This window comes from Opisthocomus hoazin, chromosome W, assembly GCF_030867145.1.
Source record: "Opisthocomus hoazin isolate bOpiHoa1 chromosome W, bOpiHoa1.hap1, whole genome shotgun sequence".
Classification (NCBI taxonomy): Eukaryota; Metazoa; Chordata; class Aves; order Opisthocomiformes; family Opisthocomidae; genus Opisthocomus; species Opisthocomus hoazin.
In genome coordinates this window covers 24,257,516-24,279,374 of record NC_134453.1, presented here as the reverse complement: position 1 = coordinate 24,279,374, position 21,859 = coordinate 24,257,516, and the positions used below count along the sequence as shown (strand labels likewise).

The following is a 21,859-nucleotide window of genomic DNA, read 5'->3' as shown; positions in this document are numbered from 1 at the left end:
AAGGTAGAGTTCCCCTCAGCTGAGGCTATATACACAGCTGATATTTCTCATGTCAGATCTAGCAGACTTATAGCCCCACAGGAGTTGGACTAGCCCTGTGACCTGATGTGAAATAATCCCTTTCGTCTCCCAAGGCTGGGCTATTATGTCTCATCAATGAGTGACCCAACTCACCATTTATTTTCATGATTGCTAGATCCAACACAAGAGGTGTCAGGAACAGAGTTCGGTGAGGAGATTGACGACACGGACTCCGATATCCAAATCGCAGACCCTTTATTTATCAGAAAGCTGCGTTTTATACCCTTACAAAGCTGTCCACGCGCTCCAGCCCAAATGCTTATTCGTTAATATACACTGTTCACGCGCCTATCCTAAACATTCAATTGGCTAGCTTAGCTGTGTATCATTTCTCCTTCGTTTGCTCCAGGTGTTCTGCCAAAGTCCTCTGTTGCAAGTGATAAAGTCCTTATTTTAGTCTTGTTCAGAAACTCTCAAGGACATCATGACCTTCGTTAATATAGTATGTTCCCACAATTCCCCCTTTTTTGTTTTCAATGACCAAGGCATGTAGTTGTTGATATTCTCATTGAATCATTCCCTGAATACACTGCAAGAAACAAGGTAATATCATAACAACAATCAAAATCATCAATAATACCATTCCTCCCCTGAGGATTAATTCTTGTAAGCATCCTGTAATCCCCCATCCTGACAACAATCCTCTCAACCAGTCTGGGACCTTTTCGCGTTTCAAATCCTTAGCCAAATCCTTTAATGATTTTAATTGTTTGTGAATGGACTCCGAATGATCTGACAAATTCATACAACACATTCCCGCAAAATCCTCACATCCATGTACCCGAGCTAACAACAAGAGATCTATGACTGCTCTATTCTGAAACGTTGCGTGCCTCACTGAATTTACATCTATCGCTAATTCTGATATTAAAGCTGACATTAAATTCATTTACTTTGCCACCCAACATGGCAACCTATCTGTACTACCTAAAGCTTTGCCTACACCTACATGTGGAGAAAACATAGCTAGCAATACTCTCGTTGCTTCACCCCAATTATGTACCTCTAAGTTCTTAAAATGCCAGTGACATTCACATACTCCATAAGATCTCTAAAATCATTCACTGCCTTTCCAATAAGACATGTTCTAAATGGATCTCCAGGTGTGGCTGATGACAAACACGATGAGTCTTGTCCTGTTAGATTTGCAAAAGGCACCCATATGTTTTGCCTTGTTTGGATGGTCCATGGTCCTGCTGCCATTGTCGTGATGATCACTGCTCCAAAGATGACCCATCCGACAACGTTTCCTTTTCTACCGCCGGTTTTACCCATTTTTCCGGGATCCACGTAGGTCCACTATCTGTAATGACACAAGCATAGCCTCTTCCCCATGTTACTAATTGAAACGGTCCTTCCCATTTTCCTTCCTTGTTTTTCACTAACACTTTAAGTTGCTCTTTATATGTTGACATTCCTGTTGACATAGCTTGCATATGTTTCACAATAGGAGGAATAACATCTTCCCCTGCTAATCGTAAAAAGTTCATCACATATTGTACTTTCATTAATCTGTTTACTGGTGTCTCCCCAGATTCCCCCTGTTTTTGTTTCTGCAAATAATGTTTGAATGTTTGGTGTGTACGTTCTATAATTGCCTGGCCTGTCGGAGGGTGTGGAATGCCAGTAACATGTTGTACTCCCCATTTTCTGAAAAATTGTCCTGTTGATTGTGAAACATATGCTGGGCCATTATCTGTTTTTATCTTTTGAGGGATGCCTAACTTCACAGGCTGGGAAAAAAACAAAACAAAACATAAATCGTATACAAATTCGTTGGCAAATTGACATTAATTCTGGAGGTAAAGGCAATTGCAATTTTATCTGAAACTTTTTGTAAGACAGTTTTCGCTTCTGGTGTCAATCTTTGGGAAAATAACAAATCTGAGTCCTTTTTAACAAGGTAAATAGAGGGGACAACTCTTCAGTCGTGATGCCAATATTTTCACCTTTCAACAGGGTGAACAACATCATCTAGAAAGGCCATCCGAACCCTGGAAAGATAATAAAATCCAGCTGTTTGTCCACAAGGAGTTCTACTGCAGTAACTGAATTATACACACTTTTTGCAACCAAGGCCTTGAATGTCAGGAAAACGGTTCTCGCTGCGCTGCTTCTATGTTGGGCCCGGCTGGGCCGGCGCGCTGGGAGCGGGGGAGGGGGCCGGGCCACGCCGCTGGTTGCTGGGGGGGCCGTGTGCCCCGGCAGGTGTAAGGTTTGCTGATCCGTCTGGTGTGGTGGCTGCTGGCGCTGCGGGCTATGCTGTGTCAGAGGGACTGCGCGGCTTTAAGCTGGAATTCACCCTGCTGCTGATTAATGGGATTGTCATCCTTATCAATGCGTGATCGACGCTGATTAGCATAATAACGTCCTTTGCGGCAACGTGGGCATTGTTCACGCGCCTATCCTAAACATTCAATTGGCTAGCTTAGCTGTGTATCATTTCTCCTTCGTTTGCTCCAGGCGTTCTGACAAAGTCCTCTGTTGCAACTGATAAAGTCCTTATTTTAGTCTTGTTCAGAAAGTCTCAAGGACATCATAACCTTCGTTAATATAGCATGTTCCCACATCCAGCCAAAAGCGGCTGACCTGAACAGCCTGCGGCAGCAGCAGAACAAACCTTGCACCAGGTTTTGTTGCACTGCTTGCAGAATCCAGCAGTCTCCCCAACACAGAGAGCTGCCCAGCCACATACCATGCAGAAAAGCTGCTGATGCAGGCTCTGGGGTTGGCAACCCACACTGCCCAGGGGTGCTCCAGCAGAGCCAAGCCGCTGCAGGAGCCATGAGGCTGGCAGAAGAAAGCCTCAGGGCACGCTGCAGCCCTAGGGCACAGGGGTAGCTGCAGCTCCTGCTGCCTGACAGACTGAAGGATCTCAGAAAGAAGTCACCCTCAAAACAAAGCAACGACCGCAGCGGCACCTCTCCATCCCACCAGGTCTCTAGCCATCTGCAGGCAGAGTGGGAGGCCTCGGCTGCCGTGTGGGTGACTGATTGTTCTTCAGTGTCAGAGTCCTTACCAGGCTGCTGCTGTCCACAACCATCAGGAACCAGCTCAGGGGGTCTCTGGCTCAAAGCACAACCACCGATTTTGGCTCTGCCTCTACATTTCTCAAAAGCCTTTCCACCAAGGCACCCAGACCTCAGTATCTGGCAGCAGCTAGCACAAGAAGGCAGAACAACCTCTGACAAAGTTAAAGCAGTGCCAAGTGCCAGGTACATAAATCAATCTGATCTGAGAACCTAAGGAAAAGCTCTAAACATAATGGAGACAAATGCCATCTCCTTTGGGGTCCTGATGAGCTAAAACCTCCTACTGAAAAACCTAAACTGAGGCAACGAGCAGAGATGTTTTCCCCCCGAAAGTCCAATGCTCCCAGTTTCATGCTGTAACATGAGATTGGATCCCTAGGCTTGGTTTTTGCAACAAAACAAAAATAAGCCACAGAAAAAAGCAGCACATTCCACCACTGCAGCCATCTGTGTGGAGACCTCTTGTTGTTCTGCCCAACACAGACAGTGTTCATGCATGTCTACAGGAGCAGACATTACCTGGGCGGGCAGGATCCATCAAGTTCTTCATCTGCTGAAGCCAAAGAGCATGACAGATGGGAACCATGACGCTGGGAATTATATTTGAGGGTTTTATTAGTTGTTCTTCTGCAGATTCAAAATATTTAGCAAATTACTTTAAAGATTCCTCAAGACTGCTGATACTTTATGTATTTAGAACTTGAACAATGTAATACTTTGAACTATCAAAACCAACCCAAAACCTGATTTCTAGTACTAGATGTTATTATGTAATTCTATATCAGTGTGAGAAATGGAACTAATGCAGTGAGTTTGTTTTAAAGAAAGTGCTTGAAAGAAACCTCCTGCATCACACTGAATATTATTTAAAACAAAAAGATAATTGATTTCTTAGCAGGGCACTGTCTTAAATATCCTACAAACCTGGGGGATTAAGAATACTGAGCCCCAGCTCTCTGCCTTCAGGTTCAGGAACCAATACAAATTTCAGGTCCAGGTAGAGTTCACAGCTTACCTGGTTCAAGAGAACTTACACACCACTCAGCATTGGATGCTCATGTCTGGCAGAAGTGTTGGCTGCATGGGTTAAAAAAAAACAAAACAAAAACACCACAACAAAAAAAACCACAAGAGAAACAGCTTCTCTATTTATGCATAGCGACAATTTCTGAACCAGTGTTTTACTAAGCTTTCAACCAAAAAATAAAACACCATTGCACTAAAGGTCAAATTTAACCAGTTAATCTGGACTATGACACAGTCAAATAATTCAGTGCAAGCAGACACCATGAAAGCAGCTTCAAAGAACCAAAGCATCCTTAGTTTCACAACCAACTTAGTATTCTTCTGTCCAACTCCAGTGCAACAGTGAGGGGGAGAAACCACTCCTGTCTCTACCTATGTACAGCTCCAGGAGAGGTCGGGTAGTCCAAACTCCCTGTGGCCAAGCTGGAAAATGGAAACTTAGGAAAGGACACTTTAAAAATTTAATCTAAGAAAGTTGGCTTTCAGTGGAAAGAGAAATGCTAGAGTGATGCATATGTGTGGACTTGCTCAGTCACTCTCTCTTGTATATGAAAAGCCGGACTCCTTCCTGCCAAGAGCAAGTCACACTGAATGCGAAGGTGGTGGGGGCTGGTCCTGCTCCATTGCAGAGAATCCAGGAATGTGTTTTCAGCTGGCTCCTGCACGGGCCAGTCGTGTTGGTCATTGTTATGTAATAATAAGACCTCCTTAATGTCTTTTAGTTCAAAGCCTATTTCTTTAAATTGACTCATTAGTTGGAGAAGTTCTGTGATCTGAAAGACACAGACAGTCCATTATTTGCAAGAGAAGAGAGGATCAGTGCCTGGTGGAAGTTTAGCACAGATCCAGTCTTCAGCAACTGGGCACCCCATGGCGTGGATTTCTACTCCCCAAGTACAGCCTGTTCCAGCTCCATTTGGAGAAAGTCAATTCACACAAGAGCCGGCAGAGCTCTGGGTGCAGTAGCCCACGGAGCCTCACCTTAAGTCCCCTGTGTTTGCAGTCCTGCATTTCCAAAATCCTCTTCAGCAAGAGCACCAAAGCTCAGCCTGTGGGGGTGTCTCTCCCATTAGTAAATTTATCAGCCTGGCCTAATTCGGACTCTGATTAATGTTACTCTGCTTCCCCATCTAGCAGCTACTACTGCATCTGAATTTTTTTACAGTTACTATGACTTTGGGAACAGTACAGTAGCCCTTGCTATCAAATGGTTCTTCAGATCTAGGGCAAACTTGGGGGATTAGCACAAATCGTATTGGCCACACTGTGTACGACACTACCAACATCAACCACGAATCCTCCTTGTGCTTTAAAAAAATAAAGTAACAAGAAGTGAATCAACTGATCAGACTTTTATGAACCCTTTGCCATTTACAGGGCCTCCACTCCACTTCAGGGGGACGGGACGGACGGACCAAAAAAACAGGTTGAAATGGACGATCAGGAGATTAGCCATTTTCAGTTCTGGGGTTAAGCCAGTAGCAAATACATTTCCTGAACTCAGTCACTTCTTCCATCTTCACACTGTTGTTCCTCTATTTGCAAGTTTATCACTAAGTCCAAGAAAGGCAGGAAGGCATATATGCCTGGGGGGGGGGTTGGGTTGCACCTCTAAAGATTTCATATAATAACTTGGTACACAACAGGCTGGCAAACTTTAAAAGATCCTGTTTGTCCTCTGCCCTGACTACCCGTTCTTGTCTCTGTACTTTTGGTACTGGTAAAAAAACCACAATGAACCAGACCCCAAAAAACATATTTTCCAGCTTCTTCCAGAGAGAGCACTAACCCAATTTGCTGAGCAGCCAGGCAGATGTGTTTGTACAAGGGAGAAAATTCACAGCCAGGGCAGGCTGGCAGGGTTTGAAAGAGAATTTGTTGCTTCTGAAATTAACTGTCTCTGTACCAAGCACCTTGCCCACAAGAGAACTCTGGGTTCAAAATATTGCAACCAGAATAAGCAGGGTCTTCAATAAAATCCTGTCCCCATAAAAATGCATGCAAGTGAGAGTGATAAAGCAATGCAGAAGAATTCTAAAGCTTTAACATATATTCACTTTATCACTGCAAAGATGTCCTTTGGCAGTCAGTTTTGGAAACGAGGCCGCATTACCATGAAAGCCAGAATTACATCAGCCAGAGGAAGTGTTGCTGGAATTCCCCATCACGGCGTATTCTTTCTATTCCTTAGCACATTGCGCCCTCACCTTCTCCTCTGAACACTGGTGCATTTCCAAAGCTGCTTCAACAAGAAGTGGATCAAAGCCCTTCTCACAAAGCTGTCCATGTGCAAACAGGTAATCCAAAACCTGTGGAGAATGAAGAAAAAAAACCTAAGTTTGCAGAGTAGTATTTGCAACACGTGGTTGAATACCATCTCTGTACACGCAGAGGGGCTGAGCACGACTCTATCCCAGACTTCATCAGGGACTGAGATAAAGTCCTTCCTAGTAGAGTTGAGATGCTCTTTATGCAAGAGCTTGTTCAGAGAAAACAAACAAGCCCTTCTGTCCTCCTGTGCTCTCCCACCAGCTCTGAACATCATCCTCCACTCTAGTCAAAACAGTCTCAGAAGTCTATCTTTAGCCTTCCATGCCTGATCACTGAGCAGAAGGCAGAAGTTTAACTGTGCTTTTTATACTACAAGTTTTTAAAATGAAACTGTAGGCCCAGCAGACAAGATGTGTCAGTTTTTAGCTTCCTCTCAGACAGCCACAAGAGCCAATGCAATCTGAAAGCAGTAAGCCTTTTAAGATCAACTCAGCTTACTGGTGAGTGAGCTGCAAATCCCAGCTCATATGCCTAGAAATTGCTGCCAAATTTCTTATCCATCCTCAGCTTTGAGAGGTACGGGGAAAGGTTAGATAGGTAATGCTAGGTACGTGAAAGAACGTAGCCTGCAAATACAGCAGGATTTAAAACCACCCTCCTAAGGGACGTTTTTTCCACTTGATACTACAGTTTACTCCAGCACGCAGCTTAAACCGCTCTCAACACATAGGTAGCAAGCAGATCAGCTCCACAAGCACTGGGACACTCCTCCCCAGGTGACAGGTGCAGTTCCTCCAGGTGATGCTCTTCACAGCACACAGCCTGCACGGAAAGTTTGGCCACACTCTCCCTGCTGTTTAATGTATTTGAAGTGGATCCAAGACCCAGAGCCACGCTTCACCCTGCAGCGCTTTATGCTATGTGACCTGGTTTTAGCAAGCATTTGAGGCAACACACGAGGCAGGAAGCACCACAACCAGAGCACACAAAAGAAAGTCAGTCAGTAGTGCCTTGCGAGAGCCTTTCAAGGCTGTTGTAAGCCTGCAGGGGCCAATCTCTCTAACAAGGAGAGACTGTCAGCATCATAACCCATGCTCAGAACAAGGGAAGTTGTCTGTTTTTTTGTCACATGGCACTAAGCATGGCGTAGAGCCACACTAAGCTTCCTTTGGATGGTTTTGGGGCTCCTGGGAAGGCCCAGTACCTCTCCCAGTTTCACGTGGAGCTAAGGGCCCATCCCAAGCTCAGCACAGCTCCAACCTAGCACCCACTGGTGTGGCTGACTCAAGCAGTCTCTCATCAGAAACATGCGCAGACACTCTTTTCTTTGGTTTTAGGAACCTTTACTGCCAGGTGACAACTTCCCTAGCTGTTAATATCACAGCAGCAACAAGCTGCAACCCCTTGTTAGAATAAAAGTATTCCCCCCTATCCATTTTGCAAACCCAAGGTTGTTTCTCAGCAGAATCACCATCCAATCAAGGGTTTCTATCCCACTCCACAAACTCTTACTTGATCTATGTTCTGTCCCTTCTTCTTCTTCATAGCTTTCAGGACGTTCTCAGGCGAGTATCCCATGTTGACGACCATCTCCACACACTGCCTCTCACTAGCAGAGAGGACCTGCTGTAGTTCAGGAGCAGGGCCACCCGACCACTTTATGCAGCTGATGTTATTGGGCATTTCAGACACTGGGAAGTTTTGGTGCGTTACCTAAAGGGGAAAACCCAGAGGCTGAGGTGATGGGGTCATGTGCATCCCCACATCCTGTTTCTGGCTAGTGCAGAAACATGTGATTAATCCGAGGGGCTTTCTAGACTGCCCTTGGGAAATTACTCACTGTTAGGATGAAACCAAACAGTGCACATAGAGTATGGTGGGAGTCAGACTTTTTTACCCTCAAAACAACAATCAACAACCCAGATTCTTCACAATATACCCTCTCTTACCAGTGGACAAAAGCCTTTCAGTACCAAACTTTATGATATAGTCAAACCCTGTACCTCAGAGGAAGCATGGAGATTGCTTCCTTCACCCCAAGTTTACTCACCACCTATGATTTTCTGTACTCAAAGGAACACTACTTCTGGAGATTTTCAGAAACACAATCCAGTGCAAGCACACAGGTATTTCGGAACTTACCATGGGGACTTCTGTTTCCTTGTAGTCTGGGTGTACCTGTTGGACAACACGTGAATAAAATGACTATAAAATTATGCACCAGTGAGCAGAATTTGCTACAGCTCAAGGAGAAGGGTTTTATGGAAGAGATCTGGGAATAGGTCTACCATACTAGGGAGACTTGTGGTCTGACCAGGCTTCCACATGTGAGATGCAGATGTTACACAGTTGTGCATAGTTATAGAATACCCATCATAAGGATCATTTAGAGACTTCCCTTGATTTTTTTGACCATGAGAAGGGGTAAGAGAAATATATACCCCTTTCCTATGCTCAAAGCACTGTATTTCATACGCCATATATGAGCAATGTGGCATGCTGGCTAAAAAGAGCATGTGATTTTTCTACCAACCCCCAACACTTGATCCCATTCCCAGTACACCAACAAGGCTGGGTAACGTCCCCTGCTGTACACCTGCTCCATTTCACAGAATCACAGAATGGTAGGGGTTGGAAGGGACCTCTGTGGATCATCTAGTCCAACCCTCCTGCCAAAGCAGGGTCACCTAGAGCAGGCTGCACAGGACCACGTCCAGGTAGGTCTTGAATATCTCCAGGGAAGGAGAATCCACAATCCCTCTGGGCAGCCTGTTCCAGTGCTCCGTCACCCTCAGAGTGAAGAAGTTCTTCCTCATGTTCAGACGGAACTTCCTATGCTTCAGTTTGTGCCCATTGCCCCTTGTCCTAGATATGGGATACACCGAAACGGGGGTCTGGAGTAGCCCTGAAATCAGCTCGTTGTCAAATTGAAGGATGATGCTTTGTTATTGATGCTGCAGCCAGGAAAACCAAAAGTGCTTCTGACACCAGAGATTCAAGAGTCCAGGAAAACCAACTCCTCCTCAATGTGCTTGAGCTTGACAGCCTGTGCTTGTGGTCCGTGACTTCCAGAGGAGGAGGGAAACACCTAAAGGAATTGCAGGGGACAAAGCCAGGACCGGTCGCTCAGCAGTTGCACTCCCTTACATCTCAAACTTGCATTTCAGCGTCCTTCAAGAAGTAGATGTACAATGCTTTCAATATGTGCTTGCACGCTGTGCCTACTTTTAGGGACCTCACACTGAGGCCGGGAGCCCTGTCTACAGCTGGTGTGCCCACACCTATCATGCTACTGCAGCAGTATATGCTCTGAATGGTCCACCAGGAGTGCCCCATCCTCCCGTAACCAGATTTCTCCAAATAAAATGCATCATACTGATCAGGTCTCTGACCAGCTTTGTTTAATTCCAACCTGTTGTCTTCACTAGTCATTTCTCCCTCTGCCAAGGCTCAAAAAGCAAACCAGTGAGTTTCTGTTATGGTTTGGCTGCGGCCGGCAACAAAAGCGCCACGCAGCCGCCCCTCCCCCCGCTGGGGTGCGGAGGAAAATGGGAAGAAACAGGCAAAAACCAGTGGGTCGGGATAAGGGCAGTTTAACAGAACAGCAAACAAAGGGAACAGGAACAACAACAGTACAGATAAGGAGAAAACACAACACAAACCGCACAACCCACAGAGCCGCTCTCCCGGACGGCCGCGCGCACTCCCGAGCTGCGAGTTCCCGCCGCCCCGCTCCCCCCCACAACCGGAACCCAGCATGACGGCACATGGTATGGAATACCCTGCTCTGTTTGGTCAGGTGGGGTCAGCCTGCGAAGCTGTGTCCCCTCCTGGATTCCAGTGAAAATTAACCCTGTCCTGGCCGAACCCAGGACATTATCCACCCCTTCTTCTATTCCATCTACGTCATGCTCAGGTCCCCCATTGTCCAGTTGATTACCACCACTTCTCCTGTCTCCAGATATCATTCCCTTAGTCTATGGATCATCCCTCTAAAGTGTCCGTTGAGTTCATTTAATCCATGACTTCGGGCTCCATCTGCCGTAATGGTCTTCCGTGGCAGGGGAGGTGATGTCTGGTGACGGGAGGTCACTTGCTGCATCCGCAGCTCACAGCTGATGCATCTGGTGCGGCCCGTGCCCACAGTCTGCAGGAGATGTTGATCTTGATGAAGTTGCTGGGTGCCAGTTGTTGAAAACCAGGTCCAGTCCCATCATCACTGTGCTCTGCTAGGTTTTCATCAAAAAGTCCATCCTTCTTTAATCTGGATGATTCTTACTACAATACTACTGGTATAACATATAACAATTATAACAGTGATAACAGACAGTGACAGGGTTATTTAACAATTAACTTGATACAATTTATTTATGGACTATTCTCCCCCAAAATCAAATCCCCATGAACTACACATCGGACTTCCCCATCCTTCCGCATTACCCACCAGGTACACCCAGGTCCTTGAGCAAAAGCAATCCCGTGGACGGGCTTGCCTTTGCCCGAGGCAGGACTAACCCAAACCGTCTTCCCTAACATATTCCACATGTGCACTATGGGGACTTTATCCCCTTCTACAGGGCGCTGAGGTTTTGACTGGGCAGGACCAGCCTGGTTGGTGGAGCCTCTGGTGTTAACCAACCAGGTGGCCTTTGCTAAATGAGTATCCCAGTGTTTGAAAGTCCCACCCCCCATTGCCCTCAAAGTGGTTTTTAGCAGCCCGTTGTACCGCTCGATCTTTCCAGAGGCTGGTGCATGGTAGGGGATGCGATACACCCACTCGATACCGTGTTCTTTGGCCCAGGTGTCTATGAGGCTGTTACGAAAATGAGTCCCGTTGTCTGACTCAATTCTTTCTGGGGTGCCATGTCGCCACAGGACTTGTTTTTCAAGGCCCAGGATGGTATTCCGGGCGGTGGCATGGGGCACAGGGTAGGTTTCCAGCCATCCGGTGGTGGCTTTCACCATTGTCAGCACATAGCGCTTGCCTTGGTGGGTTTGTGGCAGTGTGATGTAGTCAATCTGCCAAGCCTCCCCATATTTATATTTTAGCCATCGTCCTCCATACCACTGAGGCTTTACCCGCTTGGCTTGATTGACTAGAGTGCATGTTTCACATTCATGGATAACCTGTGCAATGATATCCATGGTCAAGTCCACCCCTCGGTCACGAGCCCATCTGTATGTTCCATCTCTTCCTTGGTGGCCTGAGGTGTCATGAGCCCACCCAGCCAGAAACAGTTCACCCTTATGTTGCCAGTCCAGATCCACCTGAGCCACTTCAATCTTGGCAGCCTGATCCACCTGCTGGTTGATTTCATGTTCTTCAGTGGCCCGACTCTTAGGGACGTGGGCGTCCACGTGACGGACTTTTACAACCAACTGCTCCAGATGGGCAGCAATATCTTGCCACAATGGGGCAACCCAGATGGGTTTGCCTCTGTGCTGCCAGTTGTTCTTCTTCCATTGCTGCAGCCATCCCCACAAGGCATTGGCCACCGTCCAGGAGTCGGTGTAAACATAGAGCACTGGCCACTTCTCTCGATGGGCAATGTCTAAAGCCAGCTGGATGGCTTTCACCTCTGCAAACTGGCTAGACTCACCTTCTCCCTCGGCCGTTTCTGTGACTTGTCGTGTAGGGCTCCATACAGCAGCCTTCCACCTCCGCTGCTTCCCCACAACGCGACAGGAGCCATCCGTGAACAGGGCATACTGCTTCTCATCTTCTGGCAGCTTGTTATACAGTGGGGCCTCTTCAGCACGTGTCACCTCCTCCTCTGGCAATGCTCCAAACTCTTTGCCTTCTGGCCAGTCCATGATTACCTCCAGAATTCCTGGGCGACTGGGGTTTCCCATTGGGGACCGCTGTGTGATCAGCGCGACCCACTTACTCCACGTAGCATCGGTGGCATGATGCGTAGAGGGGACCCTCTCTTTGAACATCCAGCCCAGGACCGGCAATGGTGGTGCAATAACGAGCTGTGCTTCAGTGCCAACCACTTCTGAAGCAGCTCCAACGCCTTCATATGCTGCCAGAATCTCTTTTTCAGTGGGAGTATAGCAGGCCTCGGATCCTCTGTATCCTCGAATCCAAAACCCCAGGGGTCGACCTCGAGTCTCCCCTGGTGCTTTCTGCCAGAGACTCCAGGTTGGGCCATTCTCCCCGGCTGCGGTGTAGAGCACCTTTTTAATATCTTGCCCTGACCGGACTGGACCAAGGGCTACGGCATGAACTATCTCCCGTTTAATTTGTTCAAATGCCTGTCGTTTCTCAGGGCCCCATTCAAAATCATTCTTCTTCGGGGTCACGTAGTACAGAGGACTTACAATCTGGCTGTAGTTTGGGATGTGCATCCTCCAAATACCCACAACACCTAAGAAGGCCTGTGCTTCCTTTTTGCTGGTTGGTGGAGACATAGCTGCTATTTTGTTGATGACATCCATTGGGATTTGACGACGCCCATCCTGCCATTTTATTCCCAAAAACTGGATCTCTTGCGCAGGTCCCTTGACTTCGCTTAATGGCGAAACCAGCTTTCAGAAGGATCTGAACTATTTTCTCCCCTTTCTCAAAAACTTCCTCCTCTGTGTCACCCCATACAATGATGTCATCGATGTACTGCAGATGTTCTGGAGCTTCACCCTTTTCCAGTGCAGTCTGGATTAGGCCATGGCAAATGGTGGGACTGTGTTTCCACCCCTGGGGCAGTCGATACCAGGTGTACTGGATGCCCCTCCAGGTGAAAGCAAACTGTGGCCTGCACTCTGCTGCCAAAGGGATGGAGAAAAATGCATTAGCGATGTCAATTGTAGCATACCACTTGGCTGTCTTTGACTCCAGCTGATATTGAAGTTCTAGCATGTCTGGCACGGCAGCACTCAGCGGTGGTGTGACTTCATTCAGGCCATGGTAGTCTATTGTCAGTCTCCACTCTCCAGTAGATTTTCTCACTGGCCATATGAGACTATTAAAGGGAGAGCGAGTTTTGCTGATCACTCCTTGACTCTCCAGCTGGTGGATCAGCTGATGAATGGGGAGAAGGGAGTCTCAGTTGGTACGATATTGTCGCCGGTGCACCGTTGTGGTTGCGATTGGCACCTGTTGTTCTTCCACCCTCAGCAACCCCACAACGGAAGGATCCTCCGAGAGAGAGACCAGGCAAAATGGACAGCTGTTTAATTTCTTCCGTCTCCAAAGCAGCTATGCCAAAAGCCCACCGATACCCCCTTTGGGTCCTTGAAATACCCTCTCCTAAGATAGTCTATACCAAGGATACACGGAGCCTCGGGGCCAGTCACAATGGGGTGCTTCTGCCACTCCTGCCCAGTGAGGCTCACTTCAGCCTCCAATACACTCAGCTCTTGGGACCTCCCCTGTCACTCCAGAAACGCAAATGGACTCTGACCCTTTGAAATCTGATGGCATTAAAGTACACTGTGCACCAGTGTCCACTAGAGCTTTATACTCTTGTGGATCTGACGTGCCAGGCCACCGAATCCACACCGTCCAATAAACGCGGTTGTCCCTTTCCTCCACCTGGCTGGAGGCAGGGCCCCTCTAATCCTCGTCAGAGAATTTGCTACTCACTTCCTGTAAAAATGACTTGGAGGTCCTTTCAAGAGGATCAGAAGCAAGATCAAACTGCCTACCTGGTCTGGAGAGCTGGCTGCTGGAAACTGGAGCGGCGTTTTTCCTAGCAGTACCCCCTTTTGTGATTGTTTTACCTCGCAACTCACGCACTTGTGCCTCTAGACTTGAGGTGGGTTTTCCATCCCACTTCCTCATGTCCTCTCCGTGGTCACGCAGGTAGAACCACAGGGTGCCCTGTGGTGTGTAGCCTCTGTATACTCTCTCTTGAGCAGAGAAACGTTTGCCCCTAATAGCTGAGACACTGGCCCGTACAGGTGGGGAGTAGGAAATACTCTGTTTGAGTCACTGGACCTTCTGGGAGAATTTCACCACGGCTGAAACGAGGGAGGAAGAGAGACTTTCTTCATATTGCCGGAGTCTGACAGCCACCTCATCCACTGTTGGTGCCTCCTTATCTTTCCAGTCTATTACTGCCAGTGTGTTGGCATATGAGGATGGTGCGCTCCATACAAACTTCCTCCACATGGGTGGTGAACACTGGACTTCATCTGGGTCTGTGGGTACCTGGTCATCGTCTGGTTCATAGTAAACCAGCTCCCACACAGCTAATTCCCTCAGTACTGAATACCCCTTTCCATATTGGTCCACTTGCCAGGACAGCATACAACATCCTCACTGAAGGGGTACCTCTCCCTCACGCCTGACAGAAGTCTCCTCCAGAGGCTGAGGACTTGTTCCTTTTTCCCAATGGCCTTGTCAATGCTCCCTTCCCTGGCCAGGGATCCCAGCTGCTTGGCTTCCTTGTCCTCTAATTCCAAGCTGCTGGCCCCGTTATCCCAGCACCGCAGCAGCCAAGTGACAATGTGTTCGCCTGGGTGGCGGTTGAAATCTTTACACATGTCTCGCAGCTCACTCAGGGACAGGGACCGGGTGATGATCTCTGTCTCTATCTCCCACGATGACCCTGGCTCATTGTTATCCTTCCCGGAGCGATCTGATTTCTTTGTGTCTTTCTTTAGTTTTACAGGGGCGACTGCTACTGGCACAGGTTGGTCATTGGGCTCAGTCGCGATGCCTGCAGCCGGAGCTGGGGCTGGAGCAGCTGCTGTGCCTGCCGGGCAAACCGGGGCTCCCCCTGTGGCTGTGGCAGTAGCAGCGGTGGTGCCGGTCGGGGGGGCTGTGACTGCCTGCTGGGCTGGAGGGGCTGCAGGGCTGGCTGGGGGGGCAGCGCCAGTCGCAGTGCCTGCCGCTTCGTTTCCCCCCCCTTTCCCCTTTAGGGCACTGAACAGTGTTGAACAGGGTAGCTCGGTAGGCGTGGGCCAGACCCCAGCACATTGCGGTGATTTGTGTCTCTCTGGAGTTCCCAGGGTGGCAGCACACTTTTTGCAGATATTTTACTAGTTTGTCTGGATTCTGCACTTGCTCAGGGGTCAGTTTAAAAAACATCGGGGGTGCCCACTGCCCTAGGTACTTGCCCATGTTGTCCCACACACCCAGCCACTGACAGCTATCCAGGCCCGGGGCAGGTCTCTGCCAAATGTTCTTAACGACGTGTTTAACCCTAAACAAAACCTGAAACCCATTCAGGAGGCAGAACAGTAGGAGCATGCTGGCCTGAGCATCCCATGGGTACTCAAAATTCTCAAAAGCCGTTAGGACCAGCCTGGAGGAGAGAGGGGGGGTGAAAAAGTGGGGGAAGGTATCCCCTCCAGTTTTCCCCACAGATTGGGTTTGATTATTAACAAATTCTAAGACATAGGATCCGAGGTATGGAAATGACCGCAGTGCTGCATGCAATTACAAGCCTAATTTCATGCACAGTGATGTTATCGTGTCATAACTCGATATCGTACAGTACAGCAGAACCGTCATCCTGATCTTTTTCCCAGCGATGATGAACAGCACCACAGGGAACACATAGTGCAAGTAAGGATTCAAATACCACAGCCATCTGATCAAAGTCAGCAACATTTTTACCGGCGACTATTTAACTAACACAGTAAATGCGTATAATAAATTTTAACAAAAATCTAAGAAAGCTGTTTTAACACCTGCTGCTCAGCCCTGCCATTATCCCCGCCCCACGCTTGGGCGCCAAATTTAATGTTATGGTTTGGCTGCGGCCGGCAACAAAAGTGCCACGCGGCCGCCCCTCCCCCCGCTGGGGTGCGGAGGAAAATGGGAAGAAACAGGCAAAAACCAGTGGGTCGGGATAAGGGCAGTTTAACAGAACAGCAAACAAAGGGAACAGGAACAACAACAGTACAGATAAGGAGAAAACACAACACAAACCGCACAACCCACAGAGCGCGCACTCCCGAGCTGCAAGTGAGTCCCCGCCACCCCGCTCCCCCCCACCGGAACCCAGCATGACAGCACATGGTATGGAACACCCTGCTCTGTTTGGCCAGGTGGGGTCAGCCTGCGCAGCTGTGTCCCTTCCTGGATTCCAGTGAAAATTATCCCTGTCCTGGCCGAACCCAAGACAGCTTCAAAAAAAAAAAAAAAAAAAAAAATTCAGAGAAGAATTCAGGACAGAATCAGTGCAGCCTCAGAGAAATCAAGTCAATTTCCATCCAAAAAAACCTTAGATCCAATTCACTAGTAAAGCATAAAATCCAGTGGTAACTCCAAATCCAAAGTTACAATTTCTAGTCTTGTGAGATAAAAAATTTATATACAAAATCACCGTGATATACACTGCGATATACAATTGTCCTGAGGCTTTTTAAAAAGGACAGGCTTATTCTTGTCTGCTGAGTTTCAGCATCCATGCAGGGACAGGAATGACTCTCACACATTGATACAATGCACAGTCGATTCAATTCATTGGTCTGCTGGCGTGGTTATATACATTTTTCATATCTGCACACACGATCACGCTTATTTGGATAGTCTACAGACATAAATCACGCGCTGTTCACGTGCCCAACATTCCCTTATGATTGGTAACTATGCACTAACGCTAATAGCAACAGACTGCCTGCACTTCCTTGAACACATCTTGTTTTTGCTAACCCACATCATGTGCACTATCAGAACTTTCTCAATTGTTATTCTTAGCTGTCCTTTCCAGTGGCCTGTCCAGCTATGCTGTTTCGCTTAAGCGGCCTAGTCATGCTAACTCTCAAACTACATCGATACCAACACTTGTGTAACCTTGAAGAAAAGGGACACATAACCTTTCTGTTCCCAGACAGAGATGACTGACTTCCCTCTATCATTTTCATACTCTGAGGATTTTTGTTACATTTACTTCAATTTCTTGCAACTCAGCTGTCATTTTCCAGCCACTGGGACCATATTGTGGAAATATGAAACAAGTATATTCTGAAGTCTTGGAATTGAAACATGAAGAACTAGTTCTGTCAGCATACTTATTTGTTGGTTTGCTACTTCCAAAGCAGAAATAGTTTCAAAGGAAGATCTTCATTACTTCCCCTAGTAAGACTATTTTTTGTTTGTTTATCAGTTTGTATCTTCCTTTACAGCATTCTCAAGAATACACCTTCCCTCTTGGTCTTTAATAAGTTTTAATCCAGCACAGATATTTGAATAATTAGAGTGAAAATTTGGCCATCTGAATGCCCATCTATCTAGTTGTGATATTTCATGTTAAAACCTAGAGATGTGTCATGTGTCATACTTCAAGGTTTCACCTCTGAGCTACGCACGATCGTACAATTGCCTCTCAAACCTGTGATCTGTAGCAGTGAGCAGTTGGCTCAGCACATTGTTGCTTCTGACAAAGTTTATTGTATTAAATTTGTTCTAGTGATCAATCAACAGTTGTTCTGCTGTGCTCTGACAAATACACTACTTGCCAGAATACCGCATTTCGCAATTAATAATGCATTTAGAGAGAACAGAGAAAGAACAACAGGAGAGAAGCAGTGTCACTTGTTTCAGAGCACATGGTGTCACACAAAAACTTACAGTATACCAGTAAGGCCACAGAACCACTGAAGCACCACTTATATTGGACAGAAGAAGCCAGATTATTTTAGAGCCAGCTAGAGGATATGACTACACAGTTTCCGCTAGGCTTCATGAGTATTGGTGTCCAGATCTTAGGTTCTTTGGAAAAAAAGTCCACAAGCTTACTCAAATCTCTGCTCTTATTCACAAAGAGACAAAGACAACAACTGGCATGAAGCGTCCCCAAAGTAATTTTAGAACTTGCTACAAGTTTGAGGAAATGAAGCATCAAACTCCATTCTCAGAGCCGTACAGCAATCAACTGTAACATTAGTGATCCGAGATGATCCTCAATACTGCTTAATTCTTTCACTGCAGGTCAACGTCAAGCACTTTTTTCTTCCCCGAATGACACAGCATGTATGTTTTTTGATCTGTTATTGCTTCTGTTCCTTGAAAAGCCTGCATTTCCCATTATTTCCAGCAAACAAATAAGCAAGCCAAGCAACAAATCTAGCAGAGATTTAACTCAAAACCTAAGAACAGTTCAGAATCTGGTATATCTCAGTTGGATAAGACAGAATGCAGGACTGTACAAAGAGGATCTCATACGCTTAGCTCAAAGGTGTGCAACTATGAACAACAAGAGCTGAAAGAAAAGTCACCAGAATTAGTCTAAAAATACCAGATTTGAGGGAAATCTGCAGAGTAATAATCTGAAGTTCAGAACTGCCAGCATAAAGACCTGTTTGATTGATCAATTTGCCATGTAAATGAAGAGGAACTACCACACGTGATCTACATACCACTCCCATTAAATGAACCTAAAGCCACAGGACATTTTAGGAGCAACATTTGCCTCTGCACCTCCACATCTCCCCAGCAACCCCGATTCTAATCCACTGCATGCTTACCATAGTCACTGTGCTTTGAGATGATTCTTCTTCTGTACAAACTGTTGACAAAGCCAGGAAAGGCAGCCTGGATGAAGAGGATAATGTTGATGTCTCCATGCCACTGTCCTCATTCAGAGCAGAAAGACCAACCACATGGTGTCCATTCAGTTCACTAGCTTTACTCTGAGCACAGGTCTGCAAAGAGCTGAGAAAAGTACCATTGTGGAGACAGGTAGTGCTGTGGAAAGTGCTTGTGAGTTTTGATGATTTTTGATCACTCTCATCAGAGTCCAGTTTAGGAAAGGACAGGGATTTGATATTGCTCACTGAAGTGATAGGGGACAGGGACACTTTGGAAGACAAAGACATCTTTTCACAGTTTCCCAGCTGCGGTAAAGTGATAAAGCCATTGGGTTTGTGAAGGGGCTTGAAGTCCAGTGTGGCCCTTCCTATGGATGCCAGAACTTTCTCATCTTGCAACACAGACTCAGACACTCTTTTGGGCAAAGTATTATCTAACAGCTGGGCAACAATTGGCCCAGTAGTACCAACATGAATTTCAAGAATATTTTTTAATTCCTCCTTATCATCGATAGTTTTTAATTCCAGTTTGTCAAATGGGTCTTCTTCACATTCAAAATCAGCTGGGTTGAAGTCTGCTTTTGGACGAGGTGGACTGAGAACTTTTTGCTTCACAGCGCTGCTGTTGGCTGGTGTGGGAGTAAGAATATTATTGTGCTGCAGGCTAGCAAGGATGGGGTTAATAGGAGGAGGAATGGCCTCAGGGCAAAGTCCCTCTGAGAACCCCATTTTGTTGCTGACCTCTGGAGCTGCTTTTGAGTTCTCTAGCGCTTCTTCTGCCTTGCGTTCGGCTTCTCTCTGGGCAGCTTCAATTTTTTTGATATCTTCAGCCCACACGATTGTTTTCTTTTCCAGTGAGAAGTCATACTGACCAAGAGTAGAGGGGAAAGGAGAGGAGAAAAAAGATAGATTATAAGGATCACAGTCACCACTTCTAACAGCAACATAAGTAACATAGAATAAGAGCTACATGAATTACCATGGACAGGCATCAATTTTTTCCCAGCATCTCTTGTAATCTACAGACTGGCAAAGCTAGAAGACACTAGAAACAGTTCATTTTGCCTCTAGCAGCAAAACCTGTCTATAGTCTGGATTAGAATATCATATTTTGCCTCCTTCCTACATTTAGTTTTGCTTTAGAGCTACCGATCATCCTAAGATCAGTTTCACAGCCCTCCCACTCCCTCCCCCCAAGACAACAGAAGTAGCAAGGGGAAGTCTAATGCATTACTAGATTGACAATCACACTCAGATCTGTCACCACTGAACTACCCCCTGTCCACAAGTCATTCAAGACATATAGGCTGTGTTCTCAGAACATTTTGTGTTGATTTAAAGAGCATTTGAGGCTGTTCATTCTTCATAAGATATTTAAGTTTTAAGTCGATTTAGTCTGTTCAGAGTTTTGTCCTCTCAACCAGATCACTACAGTGGCCAGTAAACTGGTAGTGAGTAGCTTACAAATACCTTCCTGTGCTAACGTGGCCCTGAAGGAGCTGATGTTAAATGAGAAAAGCTTGTGGGATCCTGTCATGTCAGTAACTCCAGCAAAATCAGCTACTGCAGGCAGTTATCATTGGTGTAGTCAGTATATCCCCTTTGGCTGGTGAGCCATTGGCACTGGAGTAAGAATACCAATACCTCAAACTAGTGGGTGTAAAACTAATATCAAGTCCCTTAGGAAACTTTTAGGGGGAACTGAGTAATATCGTATTGGTCTTTGGATACAAAAATACTCTGCCGTAGTCTTGAATAATTTGTGGCACTTGCGGACAGAGGAATAGTTCAGTGGTGCCAGATCTGGGTATGATAATGGCACATAACCAAACAGTAGCACTCTTGCCATGGGACTGCTAGGTCACACAAATTCCTAGCTCTAAAGAGCAACGAGCCAGCAAAGCTTGCTAGGCCTCTACTTGGCTTTTCTGGGACTCGCTATGTGTTAGGTCACATCCTATCCTATAACTGGCTCCAGTGAGATCCTGGAGACCTGTTGTCTCAACTGTATAACAGTTTTCCCTTCCCTTAGCTCCAAGACTCCAAGAGGTATGCTACACAATTTATCAGCAAGATGCCTTTGAAAACCAACTCACTGGCAGAAGTGCTGGGCACTACTCATTACACATTCTTTGCTATCTGAACAGAGCTATAGTAGTTTTGTGCATGTGTGTATATGTTTTGACTTTTTTTAATATATATATACATACACACACACCCCCCCAAATTGACCAAAGCTGTATTTTTTTTAATATTTTAAAAAATGGGTGGTATTTATATAAAAATATATGGCTTTGGGCAATTTTGCTTCCCTGCATTTTTTTTTTTTTAAACAGCTCTCACTACAGCTGTAAAGAAGTCAAACTGCACTCTGAGATGCATAGTCTACATAGTCACATCATATTATACAAGGTGCTGCAGTCCAATTGGGCATACTATACCTGATATATACCTCAGCTTGGCAGGAAAATAGAGACATAGCACAAAGAAGCCAGCAATAGGACATTAGAGTCTCCTTTAGCTCTCCCACATCAGCTTAACTGGGTGGAAATATGTGTATTAGGACAATCAGGTAACCATTTAATGGTTATAATGAAAAAGCCGTAATGTACGTTATTGAGATATTCAGCTCTCCAGAGGATGAGTTGCAGGGGATCAAAAAAAAGCAGAACCACCTACAACAATCTGTCACAGCTGAAGTGAAAACAATCATCAGTTTGGACTGACCAAGGAAAATCATGCATCCAAATGAGAAAATATAGTTCAATAGAGAGAGAGAGGAGACCCCAGCCCCCCCCCCCCCCCCGAGCGGGAAAGCGGGAAGTGCCAACGAGCAGCAGCTCTGACTCAGCGGGGGCGGAGTCGAGTGTGACAGTGGCCAAACCCCCTCAGGGATAAGAGCAGCTCCCAGGGAGCGCGAGGGACCAGGAGCGCGGGCGAACAGAGCCGGCAAACAGAGGCGGCGC

At 46.5% G+C, this 21,859-nt stretch overlaps 1 protein-coding gene across 8 annotated transcripts in view; it reads right to left on the bottom strand.

Annotated features, from left to right (window-relative positions):
* Positions 1-259: 259 nt before the first annotated feature.
* The window catches only part of LOC142365550 (ubiquitin-associated protein 1-like), a 62,204-nt gene continuing 40,604 nt past the window's right edge, over positions 260-21,859 (bottom strand). For 2 of the 8 annotated variants that reach the window (XM_075446406.1, XM_075446412.1), the window contains 6 exons: positions 18,831-19,760; positions 8,553-8,588; positions 7,923-8,123; positions 6,347-6,448; positions 3,633-3,703; positions 260-2,571 (listed from right to left, as the gene is read on the bottom strand). In XM_075446406.1, coding sequence (XP_075302521.1) covers positions 2,505-2,571; positions 3,633-3,703; positions 6,347-6,448; positions 7,923-8,123; positions 8,553-8,588; positions 18,831-19,760 — 1,407 coding nt within the window. In that variant the 3' untranslated portion in view covers positions 260-2,504. Of the gene's footprint in view, positions 2,572-3,621; positions 4,191-6,346; positions 6,449-7,922; positions 8,124-8,552; positions 8,589-18,830; positions 19,761-21,859 lie in introns of those variants that run through there. The other 6 variants (XR_012766488.1, XM_075446407.1, XM_075446409.1 and 3 more) reach the window with 6 other exon arrangements.